At 38.5% G+C, this 18,424-nt stretch overlaps 2 protein-coding genes across 2 annotated transcripts; both read right to left on the bottom strand.

Annotated features, from left to right (window-relative positions):
• Positions 1 to 2,661: 2,661 nt before the first annotated feature.
• On the bottom strand, positions 2,662 to 3,617 carry LOC307157795 (T-cell ecto-ADP-ribosyltransferase 2-like). Its single transcript, XM_079869743.1, has 2 exons — positions 3,540 to 3,617; positions 2,662 to 3,466 (listed from the first exon to the last, which is right to left on the bottom strand). The coding sequence occupies exons 1-2, from the start codon at positions 3,588 to 3,590 to the stop codon at positions 2,705 to 2,707; spliced, it is 813 nt and encodes a 270-aa protein (XP_079725869.1). The 5' UTR covers positions 3,591 to 3,617; the 3' UTR covers positions 2,662 to 2,704.
• A 5,721-nt stretch (positions 3,618 to 9,338) lies between these two features.
• Positions 9,339 to 11,335, bottom strand: LOC307157788 (T-cell ecto-ADP-ribosyltransferase 1-like). Its single transcript, XM_079869729.1, has 3 exons — positions 11,249 to 11,335; positions 10,449 to 10,553; positions 9,339 to 10,206 (listed from the first exon to the last, which is right to left on the bottom strand). Exons 2-3 carry the CDS (start codon positions 10,497 to 10,499, stop codon positions 9,442 to 9,444), a joined length of 816 nt encoding a protein of 271 aa, XP_079725855.1. The 5' UTR covers positions 10,500 to 10,553; positions 11,249 to 11,335; the 3' UTR covers positions 9,339 to 9,441.
• Between the last annotated feature and the right edge of the window lie 7,089 nt (positions 11,336 to 18,424).

Raw genomic sequence — 18,424 nt, forward strand, 5'->3', positions numbered from 1 at the left:
ACCAGCTTCTCCCCGATCACACTTGACCACCCAGCTGGTGCAGATGTAGATGCAATCACCATACAATATTACACTTAATAAAAGCACATTGAAACTGCAGATAGGCCTCAAACTGTTTTATTGGTTTTGTGGGATGGGAGGGAGAAAGAGAGCAAGAGAAAGTTGCATTAATAAATATTCATACTAAAGTGTTACTTGGTTAAATAAGTTATACTATATATACTATACAACTATATACTGAGATCAGTTTTATCCAGCTGTTTGATTTTGTTTGGAGCCTCCTCAGCTCACAGTCAGCTCCTTTAGTGTGCAGTCTAGTTCAAGTCTCCTTTAGTGAACAGTCTAGTTCAAGACTCCTTTAGTGTGCAGTCTAGTTCAAGACTCCTTACTAGACTCCTTTAGTGTGCAGTCTAGTTCAAGACTCCTTTAGTATGCAGTCTAGTTCAAGTCTCCTTTAGTGTGCAGTCTAGTTCAAGACTCCTTTAGTGTGCAGTCTAGTTCAAGACTCCTTTAGTGTGCAGTCTAGTTCAAGACTCCTTTAGTGTGCAGTCTAGTTCAAGACTCCTTTAGTGTGCAGTCTAGTTCAAGACTCCTTTAGTGTGCAGTCTAGTTCAAGACTCCTTTAGTATGCAGTCTAGTTCAAGTCTCCTTTAGTGTGCAGTCTAGTTCAAGTCTCCTTTAGTGGACAGTCTAGTTCAAGACTCCTTTAGTGTGCAGTCTAGTTCAAGTCTCCTTTAGTGGACAGTCTAGTTCAAGTCTCCTTTAGTGGACAGTCTAGTTCAAGACTCCTTTAGTGTGCAGTCTAGTTCAAGTCTCCTTTAGTGGACAGTCTAGTTCAAGACTCCTTTAGTGTGCAGTCTAGTTCAAGACTCCTTTAGTGTGCAGTCTAGTTCAAGACTCCTTTAGTGAGCAGTCTAGTTCAAGACTCCTTTAGTGTGCAGTCTAGTTCAAGACTCCTTTTGTACAGGGCCCTGACTGAGTCTGTTTCCACCTGAAACATAATTCCACCACAAACATTATCATTACAAGTTTTCTGGAGGCTCATCAAAATCACAAAAAGTTCCTTGACTTCCTACAAACACAGGACTGACTGTAATTTATGTCAAGGGTTTTAAATCCTTACACATTTCTTCTGAAGCCCATTGAGGTAGAGGCCTCAGTTTCTGGGGCAGGTTGTGAAAAATCCTACAATAAAAGAGATGTGTAAGGGCCAGTCCCTTTTTATGCCACACATTCAAATGTTTGCCATAGTTTGCCCAGTGCATTCCCCTCAGCAACTGTCTGAGAACACACAGACAGAGTGTCTTCATTTCCTCCACCCTAATAAATAAAGTAGGCCAGTGTAAAGCATAACTGTTGTAAAGCAGGTTATGTTTGGTGTTCTGTCTGCTGCATACTGACCTCTGTGTGGGAGACTGTGTGTATGTGTTTCTTCCTTCTACTGCAGAACATACAGTCAGCCATATTTAAAACTTAAAAAAGTAGTAATGTATTGCACACGTACCCAGTGTTACTTGCTTAGAGGAGCCAGCACCAGGGTCAGATTGTAGAGCACCTGTAATCACATCCATAATCATCCGTCCCTTATTGCCTACTCAGAGCCAACTCCTCCGCCAGTGTATTCTGGTTTTCTGAATTTAATTCTTTATTTCTGTTTGCTGCAAACAAGTGTTTGTGATAAAATGTTCACAAAAGTAATAAAAGGTTGCGGTAAATACTCACCACTTTGAATTATATTTTTTTATTTTGTCTTTATCTGCTCCAAGAACATTTGGAGTTGGGGTTGCATATAAAAATCAATGAATATTAATCTTTCTTAGTACATGCACATTTTTATATATTATAAAAATAGGCTATAGGCTATATTAAACGTATAGGCTACACATACATATACATAATTTTACATAAATATAGAACGTATTTGTTTAACTTACACATAAGCAATCTTTCTCCAACAGTCTTCTCTTGCTTTGGCCGCAGAGACCGTATTGTTTCGAGCTTGAAATACATATTTAAATTCATCGTAATTATGAATGATTATCTCTTGCTCCTCCACAGAAAAATATATCGCTCTCTCTCTACCCGCGATTGGTTGTTCAGTGTTGACATCACTCTTTTATGTGCACGCGCGCGTGGAGTAATCATAGCTTTAGGATCAAAGCCTGAGTTGACAGAGAAAGTCGATGAGCTGCATCATGGTACCAATAAAGCCTGATTGCATCGGTTTGGTTTTGTCAACTCAAAACTAATCCTGTAACCCCGAGTTTGTTCAGCTACCTTCATGGTACAGGCCCCTGGATTCTTCCGAATTTCAGCAGTGTATACAGGAGTATACTGGTCCGGATACACCTCTTTTCATGCAGTGTGATATATTCCTGCAAGCTGCATTGCACTCAGAAGGTCATTTAGCAGTCAATATGCTATCGCTGAAAGTTTGTTAGATAGAAAGCACTAAAATTGTTCAGTAATATGATGCAAAAAGATATAAATATAAATTAAGAAATGCGATCAGATCATAAAATCAGTCTGAGGCCACTGAATTGGGTCACTTAAAATAACTTTATTTCATGTTGTTGAAATTAAACAAACTGTGTTTTCTAACAAATAATTATTGAACTAAACCAAGAGGAAAGAATGTTGGAGATGATGTGCATGATTATATCATAAATTCAAAGCAGTTTGTTCAGTCATTTCAGTATGACTCTCAGTACTTTGTTTTGGTCTTGGTTATTTTCTTAAATAGAGCACAGTTCAGGTTACTTGTTGTTCCAGAGCTTTTCAAAGTGAACACAGTCTCACACCAGAGATCTTTCTGATCTCTTCTTGTCTTGACAGCAGTGACTTTAAACTTCTCATATGGAGGAATCAGCACCTCTTTCTCACGACGAAGTTTAGAATATTCTGACACATCAGCGCCTTCACAAGTGTAGATTTCAAAACAAGAATTATTTCCAAAACGTTGTGCTACTTTATGAACAAGAGAGGAGGATGTAAATGAGCCGAAACGAACCTCTGTGTTCCAAACATACTTAAACTCAACTGTAGTGCCACGATAAGTTGTATAGCATTTGTTTTGTTTGTTTGTTTGTTTGTTTAAATTGTTCAGAATCTGTATTGCATCTGTTAACAGAAAGTGAAGTGAATACCATTTGTATGTCTTGTGTTTGTACTGGTTTTTATCATGGCGAGTGGCAGGATTGAAGTACTTATATACACTAGAATCACTGTACACATAAATGGCTATTCCATGATTCCTTGTCAAATCATTTTTGGGGGGAAGAATCAACTCTTCCCCTTTTTTCCAAGCTGCATTAAATTCATACGATTTATTACGTTCCTTCTTTAGAAGTTCTGTCTCCACTTGTTTTGCCATGTTCTCTCTACAGCCCCTATATTGATCATCAACAGAATTCAGTGCCATATCCAGTGGAAATATCTGTCCTTCAACAGCAGCAGCTCTGTGATCCTGCAGCAACAGAAATAATGATCACATCATCAGTATTCATGTCTGTAATATTCATACTAGAACACAAGCTTACCTGTCCTAGAGCAGCTAAAATGAGAAGAAGAGCTTCAATGATCAGCAGCATCTTGATTCAGTCAAATCCCTCTGATGATCTAGTAGATTTAGTGAAGAACCATTGATGAAAGACAACAGCGTTTCACTAAATCCATTACTCCAATGGCAAAATGTCCCATAAAATTACCTGAGAATATTGTGGTTTATTCTTCTTCTCTTTTTTTTAGGAGCTCAATAAGGAGAGGAGAAGATCAGAAAAGTCAGTCCCTCACAGCCAGACGACAACGACTCTTCAAACCAAGAGATGAGGAAGGTGGCTTTTTTATATCGCTGAAAATGTCTGCGCTTCAGTAATGGAACATATAGCAACTGTGCAACAGCTCGTGTGAATAGTTTAACTCTCCATAATGCAACACCTGTGAACGTCTGGTGTATTTGTGGTTTACAAAGGACAAACTCGTTCCTGTCATGTCAGTGCCAGTAGAAAGCAGAGTTGAAACCAGATTATGATCATGGAAATGTGCATCATTCAGGTCATTCATATTAAGCACAAAACTAAATAATGTTGTTTTTTTGTTGTTTGTTTTTTAAGATACATCTACTGATGTAGAAATTAAGATCTGAAGAGAAAGCACAGATGCTTGCAGCAATTACATGACAAACACATGACATGCACCCCAGTTGTGAATCATTCAGAATAATAATAGTTGTGAATGTTCATAATAGTGCTGAATAATAACAGAAACAGGGTAAACTGCCTTGATATTAGGCTGGTCAGCTTTAAAAATGCACTACCCATAATGCTTTGGAGAGAGTTAGAGCTGTGAGGAACAGGGCAGAGAACTAAGAATGTGATTTAATATGTGTGCGCTGCAGAAACAATTGAATCCCTGTTTAATACTGCTCAAAACTTCAGAAAAGAGTTAGTTTTATTTTAATTTAAGTTGTCAGTCATCATAATTGCATGCTAGAAGAAAAGACACGACACTTCCAGTAGGTTTTGATGGCGTGATAACCAAACTTTTGTGGTTTTGTTTCTCTGTTCACTGTGGCAATGACACTTACAATGGGGTTTTTGTGAGAACGGTGTTGAAGCTTTGTCAGAGTAAAAGTGAAAAATGGTATGTGATTCAGTTTAAATATGCAGAAAGGTGTGTTTCTTAATGTGTTATCTGTAAGGAATGATTCATAATAATAATGAATAATGACTTTTGCATTATACAACAAGTTCAGATGCTTAATGGCTGACATTTGCCTACACTGGATGTGAGCGTCGCGTCTAAAGCAAATAAACTCATTAAAATCACTGACGCTGTCTACACTGGATACAGTAAACAGATGTGTGTTCAGTTTCTGCTTCTGCAAGAACCGATGAGGTTCATTCTCGTGTTACCCAGCACGTTTGAGCTTCAGCAAGAACCAATGAGGTTCATTCTCCTGTTACGCAGCACGTTTGAGCTTCAGCAAGAACCAATGAGGTTCATTCTCGTTCCCTCCTTCAGGGAACAGGGGTTACATTAGTAACCTAGACGTTTATTGTATAAAGCGATCGTGTCTCTTCAGAAAAATTTGAAACAAAATTTGGACTAAAGCGCTCAATTCATATAGATTATATTTACAATCTCTTTATGAACTTTTTAATGCCTCAATGTGTCAGTTGCATAGCTGTCAATGGAGGGACAGAAAGCTCTCAGGTTTCCTCAAAAAGATCTTCATTTGTGTTCCGAAGATGAATGAAGGTCTTATCAGGTTTGGATTGACATGAGGGTGAGTAATCAATGACAGAATTTTCTTTTTTTGGGTGAACTAACCCTTTAAGATCTATAATTCAGGCCAGTTTTCACAGACAGTGCTTAGATTAAGCCAGGATTAGGCTTTAGTTCAATTAGGATATTTAAGTTGCTTTTATAAACGTGCCTTAGAAAAAGTGCATCTTGAGACAAAACAATGGCACTGACATATATGCCAGTGCAAGTTGCTTTCAGATAAAACAGCTCAAACAAACAGATTATTAAGTCGACCACAGGGGGATTTAGCATATTCGAGGTTCATTGGCATCAAACGTTTATAAACCTGTGCTCTAAGATGTTGAGCAGTGAAAAAGACAAAAGGCATATGTTCAAAACATCATTATCAAAATTGAAATGTGTTACGATGGAGAAAATATTCATTATCAGATATTTAGCTTGCTGTGAGGAATATAGGCCTATGTAGCTGTAGTGTGAGGGTGATGCTTCCAGCTCATGTTTGGCTGTAAGAAAGTGTTCAGCTCATCTGAAAATGCAACACCTCTGAAGCCCTGGTGTGTTTGTGGTTTCACACACACAAGCACAAATTCTTCCTGTCTATCAATACAGTCTATCAGTCAACAATGAAAGTTTGTGTAACGAAACAAGATTTTTTTTTAACTCGCATTTTAGTGAATTGCTAGCCTGTATTAGTGTATGTTAGCATGCTAAAAAAAATTTAAAATTAAAAATTAATGTATGAGATGAAAGTATACACCAGCAGTCAGAAAGAATTGAAAAGTCTGTGAAAGTTACAGTAAAACAAAGTCTGTTAACTTGATTCAGTGAAATCCCTCAGATGCTCTAGATCTAGTGAAGAACAGATGCTGAAAGACAACTAGAAACAGCGTCTCACAAATACTAAATAAATGACTCCAGTAGCAATGTGCATACAGGGGCGGCACGGTGACTCAGTGGGTAGCACTGTCGACTCACAGCAAGACGATTCCCGGTTCAAGTCTTGGCTCCACCCTTTCTGTGTGGAGTTTGCAGATTCTCCCCGTGTCAGCGTGGGTTTCCCCCACAGTACAAAGACATTCAGGTTGGGTGATTGGATATGACAAATTGTCATAGAGTGTAAATGTGTGTCAGGAAGGCGATCTGATGTAAAAAACAAAACAAACAAACAAAAAAAACAAAAAAAAACTAAAAAAAAACAGAGAGTAGCAATGTGCATAGTATTGCACAATAAGTTTCACCTTGTACTTTACCTCCTATATGTCTTTTTTGTATGTAAAATTCTGTTATTTTTTTTGTTTTCAGGAGCTCAGGAGCAACTACGAGAGAAGAAGATCAGAAAAGTCATTTTTTTACAGCCAGACGACAACAACTCTTCAAACTAAGATGAGGAGGTTGACGTTGCTTTTTGTATCACTAGTAAAATGTGTGTGTGTGTGTGTGTGTGTGTGTGTGTGTGTGTGTGTGTGTGTGTGTGTGTGTGTGTGTGTTCGTGTGTGTGTATGTGTGTGTGTGTGTGTGTGTGTGTGTGTGTGTGTGTGTGTGTGTGTTTTCTGAGGTATAACAGCTGAAGTGTGATATTGATGTGAACTGAACTGGTGAGCTCATCATAATGGAGAACTTGTGAAGGTCTATGGTTTCTCACTGGACAAACTGGACACAAAGTAAAAAAATAAAATATCTTTACACATCTAAGTGTTTTATTCAATATCAGTTGTACTTTGCAGTTCTGACTGCAAAACAAAATTATGTTCTAACAGTGTTTCGCTAAATATGACTTTGACCAGTGGGTGGTGCTGTAACCAAAGGACAACTAAATTATATACAGTTGAAACTGCAGAAGTAACATAATAAATGATGTTTTATTAACAAGGTTCGGGAGGAGCACGTTCAGATAATTAACACAAGTGGAAAGCACTCAGCAATCAATGGTGAGAGGTATAAATACTCAGCAGTCTCACCTCATTCCATTGACAGTTTTTGCAGCATCCCTCCACCACCCCTTCTCCACACTTCTAGTACTAAACACTTACATACGGGGGGAGTACTCTGGGTTCGGGCTGAACTCCGAGCTCGGAGCCCTCCCTCCGGACAGCACGCCATATACGCATTAAACTTACCCATTCAAATTATATGTAAGTGTGAACTCGTGAAATGGTTATTTAGGCTCAGTTTACAACCTGCTTTTTTGACAAATTATGAATTTTGTCAATTTGATTTTGATGCTAACAAATTCAGGGTTGTACACAGTTTTTAGGCAGTTTAAGTGAACATAAAGTTAATCAGCTCATATGATATTAAAGGGGGGGGTGAAATGCTATTTCATGCATACTGAGTTTTTTACACTGGTAAAGAGTTGGATTCCCATGCTAAACATGGACAAAGTTTCAAAAACTAAGTTGTACGTTTGAAGGAGTATTTTTGTTCCAAAAATACTCCTTCCGGGTTGTCACAAGTTTCGGAAAGTTTTTTTCGAGTATGGCTCTGTCTTACGTAAAATAGGGCGGAATTTCCTTATATGGGTCCTAAGGGCACTTCTCCGGTAAGATCGCGGCCGCGCGCGCACTCGTAGACTAGAGCAAGAGAGTGAAAGCAGTTCGCCATCAAAGCGCCCTGCCCGGCTTTTGGGAAGTCAATGTCACCAAAGAAATGTGTTTTTGGTTGCCAGGGCAAGACAACCCTGCACAGATTCCCAAAGAACCCGGCGTTAAGGAACCCGTGGATGGAGTTTGTTTTCCTGAGCATAAACGGAGGTTGTGTAAGACTGTTGTTCCCTGCATTTCGACGATGATTGTTTTATAAACAAAGCCCATATCGACGGATTTGCAGATCGTCTAATGCTTAAGGATCGAGCAGTCACAATGATAAAGGTTCGCGGTCGTGCGTTGGAACCGGACGGTGAGTAAAACTGTTTGTTGAACAAATGTCTCTGTGTGTTGTCACTAGCTTGGCGCGTTAGCACAGCTAAGCTTCGCCCACACGGCCCGCCCCCAGCCGCTCGGTTTTTTCCGGAAAGACTCGGTACAGCCTATCTTTTTGTTAAAAATTTAATAAAACAAAAGACTTTTTGGAGATATGAAGGATGCAATATTACTCTATAGGTACTCAAGATCAACAGGAGATTGAGTGAAAATGAGCATTTCACCCCCCCTTTAAGTTTAACCCTATGAGATTGAATTTTTTTTTTTTTTTTTTTTGGAAGTACCTTTCTTCTTTTACTGGTTTTGTTTGGAAACAGACACACACACACACACACACACACACACACACACACACACACACACACACACACACACACACACACACACAAAAACTGTGTAAGCTTGAGGAAAGGAGGTACGCCAGCTCTCACAAATTCAGCTTGAGACTCAATTGATTCAACTGACACTATTCTCACCCAAACCCATTTGATCACACAGTGAAAAAACATTGTGCAGCAAAGAGGACACTGACAAGCCGCCGACAGACAAGACAGAGCAAGTTACCTTTAATATGAAACAAATTCTCAGCTTTTAAATTCTCTAAATTTTATATGAAGTTCAACCAATAAACACTATAGGGCTGCCAACTTTTGAGTTCAGAGTAATAATTATTCCTGCGGGCGGTGAGTGAGTGAGTTTTTTGAAGAACATAACACAAAACCTTGCATCACAAGAACTGTCAAAACATTTGGTAACTGAACAGAATTTCATTATAGGTTTCCTGACAACACATTACAATGTTTACATGGTACAATGACTGATAGGCCTAATGTGTTTTTATCAGGGCTGGGCATTGACACAAATTTCAGGAATTGATTTGATTTTGATTCATAAGCTTATGATTTCATTTTAATATCAATTTATTTCAATATATATATCAGGTACCAGTACATGTTAATTTTTCTCTCTCAAAAAAAAAATATAAATATACCAGGGAAACCTGTCAGCTGGTACATTATTATTAACATGTAATTAAAATGTTGCCTACAGTATAAGCTTTTGCCTATTCACTTTCCCCTAGCATAACACACAGAGTTACATGTGAAAACATATAGATCAAAAGTTGACAAAGCAGAAGAATTCATTGTTGATTGACTTAAAACTTGTAAAGATGATTATAATTCGGAATTAATGAAGCCATCAAACATTATAATGAAAGCAACGTCTGACTTGAAGAGACACAATGAGTGAAGATTTAAAGTTTGGCCCTGTCCTGTACCAGTTTTACATCAACACCACAGTTCAGGTAACTTATTTTCCCAGAGCTTTTCAACTTGAACACAGTGTCACACCAGGCACCTTCCTGACCTTTTGTCTTGACATCAGTGACTTTAAACTTCTCATATGGAGGAATCAGCACCTCTTTCTGGTCAGGATATTTGGAGTATTTGATCACATCAGCGCCTTCACAAGTGTAGATTTCAAAACAAGATTTCGGTCCAAAATCATTTGCTACCTTACGATCAAGAGAGGAGGATGTAAATGAGCCGAAACAAACCTCTTTGTTCAGAACATTCTTCTCAAACTCAACTGTAGTGCCGCGATAAGTTGAAAAGCATTTGCTTTGTGTTTTCTTCAGAATCTGTATTGCATCTGTTACCAGAAAGTGAAGTGAATACCATTTGAATGTCTTGTCTGTGTAATTTTGTTTCTCACTACGGACAGCATTATTGAAATCACGATATACTTTCGAATTGTTGTTAGTGTACACATAAATGGCGACTGAATGAATCTGTTCCAAATTATCCTGTGGGTTCTTGGCTTTCTTTACACCGTCGTGCCAAGTATCACTAAATTCAGGAAACTTATTGATTTCCTCCTTCAGATATTTTGTCATCACCAGGTTTGTCATGTTGTCTCTACAACCGTCATATTGGTCATCTACAGAATTCGGTGCCATATCCAATGGATATATCTGTCCTTCAACAGCAGCAGCAGCAGCAGCAGCAGCTCTGTGATCCTGCAGAAACAGGAATCATAATGATCACATCATCAGTATTCATGTCTGTAATATTCTTACCAGCTGTCCTGTAGCTCATATAGTAGAGTGTTGGTGCTTGCAACACCAAGGTCATGGGTTCGATTCCAAGGGAAAGCAAGAACTGATAAGAATGTAAATGTGCACCTTGAAATGCAATGTAAGTCGCTTTGGATAAAAGCGTCTGCCAAATGCAAAAATGTAAATGTAGAACACAAGCTTACCTGTCCTAGAGCAGCTAAAATGAGAAGAAGAGCTTCAATGATCAACAGCATCTTGATTCAGTCAAATCCCTCTGATAATCTAGTAGATCTAGTGAAGAACTGATGCTGAAACTGTAATGATAAACTGGACGAAAGCAAGTGCAAAGATGTATTTATTAGATAACAAATACTCAATGGTAAAGACAGATCGATGCAATAATAACTCCAGCGCTGAATGCAGTCTCTCGAAGGGGAAGATCGATGATCAGGAACACAACAGCAGGAGAGCGTGACGCAGGGACTGAGACAGACAATCCAATGGTGCAGAGTGACGGTGATGGTGAATCCACAGTGAGATCAGAGGTGAAGTAATCCAGAGTCCAGTACACAGGAAACACGAGGGAACAGGAACAGGCATGAAGACAGGAATACTCAAACAATGATCTGACAACATGAGACAGGAGAGAGGGCATTAAATAGGCTGCTAGATGACTCTCAGCTGCCACTGATCAGGATGATGGCCGGCCACGCCCACCCGAAACAATGAACGTAACGAGACACACCCACACACACACAAACACACTAGGCTAGAATGAGACAGCGGATTTACCAACCGTGACAGTAACACAACAACATCTCACATAAATTAAATCTATCACTGCAATAGCAGTACTTTATGTTAAACTGTTCACCAACTTCTTACAAAACACAGTTTAAAATTTGTTTGTATTTCCTGTCGGATTGAAAAAAACTTCAAATATGCAATTAAACCTGTGTTAATTAAACAATATATTGACCTTTTACTTTATTTCCAAAATTACCTGAGAATATTCTTGTCTGTTTATCTTTATTTTTCAGGAGCTCAATGATGAGAGGAGAAGATCAGAAAAGTCAGTCGCTCACAGCCAGACGACAACGATGCTTGAAAGAGATGAGGAAGGTGGCTTTTTTATATATCGCTGATAATGTGTGTGTTGTGGGATATAACAGTTGAAGTAGGATCGTGATGTTGAGCTCATCATGATGCTGCACATGTGAAGTCTGTGTGGTTTCACACTGGACAAACCGAGTTCCTGCAAACGAGCAAATAAAGCTTGACACTCCTTATCACTTCGATCAGTTCTGACTCTGTGAAAGTTACGGATGCAGTAACTTTAAACAAACAAAATAAATATAAATTAAATTATTGTGATTCAAAAGTTGTATAAGAAAACGAAGCACACAAATTATCTCAATGAGTCAGTTTTGGTGAGGATTGGACAAATTTTGGTGGATTAAAAGTGAAAAAACAGGATGTTAATTCGATCAAAATTGGTTTGGTTCTTACCATAGAACCAATGCTTTTAAACTCTGTAAGACAGTCTATACATTTCATTAAATGGACAACAAAGCATTTTGAAACGGATATTGCTGTCATTGTCTATTCCAAACTATGTGTGAAGAACATCTCACCACCTCACCCTGGCCTATAGGAAAGCCACTACAGGGTATTATGATATATCAGCAGACATTTTGACCAGTAGGTGGTGCTGTGACCAAACTGAACGAGTGCACTCACTCAGGGCTGTATTGCAATTACAAAGGCCTTTTTCACTTTTTATGCTTATGTAATGTATATGAATATGTATATTGCAAAATTGTCAAACCTTATATAAAATGAAAACAGCCCATAGTATTACGTTTGACCAGATTCAACACATAATTTCACTGACATTTGTCAGTAAAAAAAAAAACATTTTAAGAGAGCCCTTTGTTTTGTCATGTTAGTTAAGAAAGATTTTTATTTATTTGTGCTTCAGTTCTACAGGCGTGATTGAAATACCCCCCCCCCCCCCCCCCCCCCCCCAAAAAAAACCTTGTTGCATTATTTTCCTTTTATCAATGTAAAGATGCTTTTAAACAATCTGTAATTGTAAAAAGCTAAATAAAGTTGACTTGACATGACTTGTCTTGGTTGCTGAAGTTGTCTTTTATATCACTAAGGGACTGTTCGTTTTTTATTTAAGGGGCCACTGGAGGAGTTTTGAGATCTGTTGTCAAAAAAGACATGACCCTCCCTTCGCCAGCAATACATTTTTCTATGACCCTCCAAAATGATTGTGAAAAAAGGCATGACCCTTACCATAGAACCAATGCTTTTAAACTCTGTAAGACAGTCTATACATTTCATTAAATGGACAACAAAGCATTTTGAAACGGATATTGCTGTCATTGTCTATTCCAAACTATGTGTGAAGAACATCTCACCACCTCACCCTGGCCTATAGGAAAGCCACTACAGGGTATTATGACATATCCGCAGACATTTTGACCAGTAGGTGGTGCTGTGACCAAACTGAACGAGTGCACTCACTCAGGGCTGTATTGCAATTACAAAGGCCTTTTTCATTTTTTATGCTTATGTAATGTATATGAATATGTATATTGCAAAATTGTCAAACCTTATATAAAATGCGTAGAAAACAGCCCATAGTATTACGTTTGACCAGATTCAACACATAATTTCACTGACATTTGTCAGTAAAAAAAAACATTTTAAGAGAGCCCTTTGTTTTGTCATGTTAGTTAAGAAAGATTTTTATTTATTTGTGCTTCAGTTCTACAGGCGTGATTGACAACCCCCCCCCCCCCCCCCCCCAAAAAAAAAAACCTTGTTGCATTATTTTCCTTTTATCAATGTAAAGATGCTTTTAAACAATCTGTAATTGTAAAAAGCTAAATAAAGGTGACTTGACATGACTTGTCTTGGTTGCTGGAGTTGTCTTTTATATCACTAAGGGACTGTTCGTTTTTTTATTTAAGGGGCCACTGGAGGAGTTTTGAGATCTGTTGTCAAAAAAGACATGACCCTCCCTTCGCCAGCAATACATTTTTCTATGACCCTCCAAAATGATTGTGAAAAAAGGCATGACCCTCCCCGATAATTTATTGATTAGCCTACTTCTGTAGCCTACTGGTTTGCGCTTGGCAAAGATGTTCAGCCATTGTTTTTTTTTGTTTTTTTGTTTTTTTTAAACCATAACGTTAAACTCTTGCTTTCTCATCTTACTAGGGCTGTAACGATAGACCAAACCTACGATTCGGTTCGTATCCCGATTTTTGATTTTAGATTTGAAAAAAATCATGTTTTCGGTGCTGATGCGGTGTGACTCGTTCAACATGTGGGTGGCGCTGCCAATAAAGCATCTAAAAGCTGTCACAAAGAACCGGCAAAAGTAATGATTATTAATATGTCAAATATAGCAAGGAGACATTTTAATTGTTTATTAATAAACAAGTGTTTTCTGTGTCGACTGCAAAGATGAAGTTGACGATGCGTCGCGATCTTCTCAGAACGCGCCAGAGAGAAATGCACATTTCATAAGCAGAAACATTGTCTTAATGCACGGTGAGGAGGAAAGATTGAGTGGCCAAAGACTGTTCAAGGATCACAGATGGAGAATTGCAGAGATTAGTTAAGTCTTGTGGTCATCTGACTTCCCCTCAGGGAATCCCCACCATCATTTTGAAGTGTTCAACTTTGTCAAGTGGATGAGGGAAGTTTATTTGAACAGACCCTCGACTTCTCGATTTTGACTAAGGATGCAAGTCTACTCAACATGTACACTTTAGGCAGAGTCACGATTGTGACATAACAGCAAATCATGCTTAATTCACCCCCACCCCACACAACTCTAGTGTATGATATTGGAGTTATTTTGACATTTAACCACATTTAATACTTGTAGCTATACCTTAAGCTGACTGTTTTTATTTATTTATTTATTTATTTTTTTACACAGTTATAGTTTATTTTATCATTATTTTAGTTTATGTATTTTTTATACTTAATAAGAATATTTTAATATATTCTTATTTAAATATCATGATAACATGCTAATTCATGATAAAACATGTTAAATTATGCTAGCAACATGGTAATTCATGCTAACAAAATGCTACATCATGCTAGCAACACACTAATTCATGCAAACAAAATGTTAATCCATGCTAGCAGCATGCTAAAACCTGCTAACAACAGGCTAAATCATGCTAACAACAGGCTAATTTATGTCAGCAACATGTTAGCAACTGGTTAAAACATGCTAGTTAAACATGCTAATTCATGTGTTAAATTAGGGTGACCATATTTTAGTTTTCAGAAAACAGGACGGGGGCGTGGTTGATGAGCGGGGGCGTGGTTTGAGGAGGTGTGGCTAAGGGATGGGGGTGTGGTTGGGGGGGGGGGGTGAATGCATCAAAAAACACTTGACAAATGCATTCACAACCTTGCAACTATGTTATTGTACTTTAATACATAAAGTAATACACCCTTTCCATTCAATGTTTGGCCCGCAACAATAGAATACTATTAAAAAAAAAAGTTTAGCTTTTAACACCTTTTACATGACACTATTTCTTTTCATGGCCATAGCATAGGTTAAAAATCTACTACTAAAATAAAAAAATCTACTACACTATTTCAGTAAAAAAAACATTTTCAATCCTCCTGATGTTCTCTTGTAGCAGATACTTTCTTTATGTGGGCTTCTGGTCGCTAGCACCTTTATTTGACACTGACACGTACGTGCCAGCTTTGCAGTTCATGCATTCTGCTTTACACGGTTCCCGACCGAAACGAAAACACTGAAATTTTCTCTGTAAATCATCTGTGAATTTACATTTGGGCTTTTTTTTTTACGCTGTCAGCTACTTACATCTTATCTCGCACTTGACCGTAAACTGAAGCGTCGAGTCACGCGCTGCTAAAATTCTGTGAACGTAAAGTCCGCCTACTTTGATTTGATTGGTCATTTCAAATATTCTGACATTGACAAGCACCCACATAGCAACATTGTGTCGGCCCAGATCCGGCCCACATCTGGCACACGTGGAAAGATGATCTGGCCCACATGCAGCGTGGAATTACGGCACTTGAGTGGCCCACTCCTGTTTGCCAAATCTGGGCCACAAGCAGGCCATAGCAATGCCACATGTCAGCCAAGAGCAAAGAAATAAACCAGAACTGGACCTTATCTGAGCCACAAAGTCTGTGTATATTAAATATGAAGTCATCTCAGCCTTAATAAGCCTGTTAACAAGCAGAATCACTGAAGGAAAGAAGAGAACAGAAAAAGAGACGAGCAGAAACACAAGAACTACAACTGACTTCAGCCACAGTCTAAGATGAAATCAACTGAAGAGGAAAGAAGGCATTAAATCTGTGAAGATCTCAGCAGAGGAGGATTAAACAACTCCACAAACAGCATTACCAGCTTCACTTATTACTAACCAGACTGACTTAATTACTGTCAGACGTCTACAGAAGTTTTTATTGAGAATTAACAGAGGTTTAACTCTAATGTGTTTCATTTGAAGTCACCATAACAGTGATGAGTGCTTCCATTAGTTGGGCTCTTCACTCGTATTATATCTTTTGTCTTTTTTGGCCACTGTGACAGTGTGTTTGTCAAACACATTTACAGCAGCAAAGAAAGCTAAATTGAAATGAGATCAGGTGATGATGGTTACCTGTTAATGGATTTATATTCATCATGAAATAACCTGTTTCACTGATGTCTTTGAAATCTAAAAATTATGTTGTTCAACTAATATATTCACATTACATACATACATAACATCTGCAGCGTGAGATCCAGCAATATTATAACAATCAGTTAGCAGACTTTAACAAACATGAGCATGAAGCATTACTGTTTGATGACAAACACAGACATCAATAATCAACATATGAATCTCAACAATGGTGACAATCAAAAGTACCTTGCTGCAATGCATGCTGGGTACCATCATAGTACAAAACTCCCAGCATGCATTGCAACATGAATAAATTATGCAGCTGAATTGTCCTATACTTTTGTTTGATTCTAAATATTTGCTTTTATTTTTTTGCTGTTGTTTTTGTTGTGACATTTAGTAGCTTTTCAGTGATGTTCTGAATTATTCTGTTTATTTAAAAAAAAATATATTGTCACCCTTGTTGAGATTCATGTGCTGATTTTTGATATCTCTGTGTGTCACCAATGCTTCATTTTTCGTGCTCATGTTTGTTAAAATCTTGTAACTGATTGTTATAATATTGCTGAACCTCACGCTGAAGTAACACAGGCTTTTTGAGAATATATTAATGATACAACACAATTGCTAGATTCCAAAGACATCAGTGAAACAGGTTATTTCATGATGATAATAAAACCATCAACAGGTAACCATCATCACCTGATCTCATATCACTTTAGCTTTCTTTGCTGCTGCAAATGTGTTTGACAAACACACTGTCACAGCAGCCAAAGAAGACAAAAGATATAATAAGAGTTTAGAGCCCAACTAATGGAAGCACTCATCACTGTTATGGTGACTTCAAATTAAACACATTAGAGTTAAACCTCTGTTAATTCTCAATAAAAACTTCTGTAGACGTCTGATAGAAATAAAGTCAGTCTGGTTAGTAATAAGTGAAGCTGGTAATGCTGTTTGTGGAGTTGTTTAATCCTCCTCTGCTGAGATCTTCACAGATTTAATGTCTTCTTTTCTCTTCAGTTGATTTCATCTAAGGCTGTGTCTGAAGTCAGTTGTAGTTCTTGTGTTTCTGCTCGTCTCTTTTTTCTGTTCTCTTCTTTCTTTCAGTGATTCTTTTTGTTAACTTATTAAGGCTGAGATGACTTCATATTTAATATATACAGACTTTGTGGCTCAGATAAGGTCCAGTTCTGGTTTATTTCTTTGCTCTTGGCTGACATGTGGCATTGCTATGGCCTGCTTGTGGCCCAGATTTGGCAAACAGGAGCGGCCCACTCAAGTGCCGTAATTCCACGCTGCATGTGGGCCAGATCATCTTTCCACGTGTGCCAGATGTGGGCCGGATCTGGGCCGACACAATGTTGCTATGTGGGCAGTGACAGACCAATGAGGCTGAGATGAACACACACACACACACACACACACACACACACACACACACACACACACACACACACACACACACACACACACACACACACACACACACACACACACACACACACACACACACACACACACACACACACAGGCCTCTGTATTCTGACGTGCTCTCTGCTTGCGCTGCGGATTGAGGAACGCGCTGATTATAACAAGACGGGGCGAAGCCGAAGCCGGTTTCATATGTTTTGTGTGCAAAGACAAGCGTGTATTTAAAGTACACGCTTAATGGCCCAATGAAAAATAATGAAAACCAGGACATTTGCTTCACTTTATAAAAAACAGCCAGGACGGCCAGGACAGGACGTGAAAACAGGACGTTTGGTCACCCTACTTTATACTGACCCTCGTTTGTAAAGTGGTGTGTGAAATGATTCACGCAAACATGAAAGCATTGACGTTGATCATGGGGAATATTCCCTTCGAAAACAAAACTCAGCCACTGCGTCTTCAGCGGTTCGGATTTAGGAACATCAACATGACTGATGTGTTCGTTATTACACCCAAGAACAGAACACCACAATCGCTTAGACGCCATTCTGCTCATAGACAGTGCTCCAGCGTAACAACAATGACGCGCAGACTATGATGACAGACAGCTCGCTCACGAGCGAGGGCGGGTCTGTGTTGAAACACTGCTGTCAATCAACAATCGTGGGAGGGGCGTCCGACCGTGTGACGTCACTAGGTCGAACGGCTTGATTTGAGAGAGGGGAAAACATATAAGAAGATTAAAAAAAAAACACTGGATGGATTTTTATCATTTTATGATGGTTGTGTACAGGTACTGCCAACACACATTTCAGTACAATCAACTTGTAAAAGTGCATGTACCATTATATGACCCCTTTAAGGAAATCATAGTCCACACCTTTTTTGGGTGATCAGACCAATCAAACCCCGAAAACTTTGAGCGGGAGAGAGTCTCTTTTTCTCCTGTTGACGTGGTTTATGATGGTGTTAGAATTCATTTCTACTCCAAAGGATGGTAAAACATAGTATAATACATTTATATGTAACCTATATATATATTTAGC

The sequence above is a fragment of the Squalius cephalus genome (genome assembly GCF_949319135.1).
Source record: "Squalius cephalus genome assembly, chromosome: 1".
In the NCBI taxonomy this organism is placed as follows: domain Eukaryota; kingdom Metazoa; phylum Chordata; class Actinopteri; order Cypriniformes; family Leuciscidae; genus Squalius; species Squalius cephalus.

Bases quoted from the DNA above. Each gene is read 5' to 3' on its own strand.
- LOC307157795 (XM_079869743.1), bottom strand. From the start codon at position 3,590: ATGCTGCTGATCATTGAAGCTCTTCTTCTCATTTTAGCTGCTCTAGGA. The intron at 3,467-3,539 runs GTAAGCTTGTGT...CTGTTGCTGCAG, and splicing joins TTTTAGCTGCTCTAGGACAG to GATCACAGAGCTGCTGCTGT.
- LOC307157788 (XM_079869729.1), bottom strand. From the start codon at position 10,499: ATGCTGTTGATCATTGAAGCTCTTCTTCTCATTTTAGCTGCTCTAGGA. The intron at 10,207-10,448 runs GTAAGCTTGTGT...CTGTTTCTGCAG, and splicing joins TTTTAGCTGCTCTAGGACAG to GATCACAGAGCTGCTGCTGC.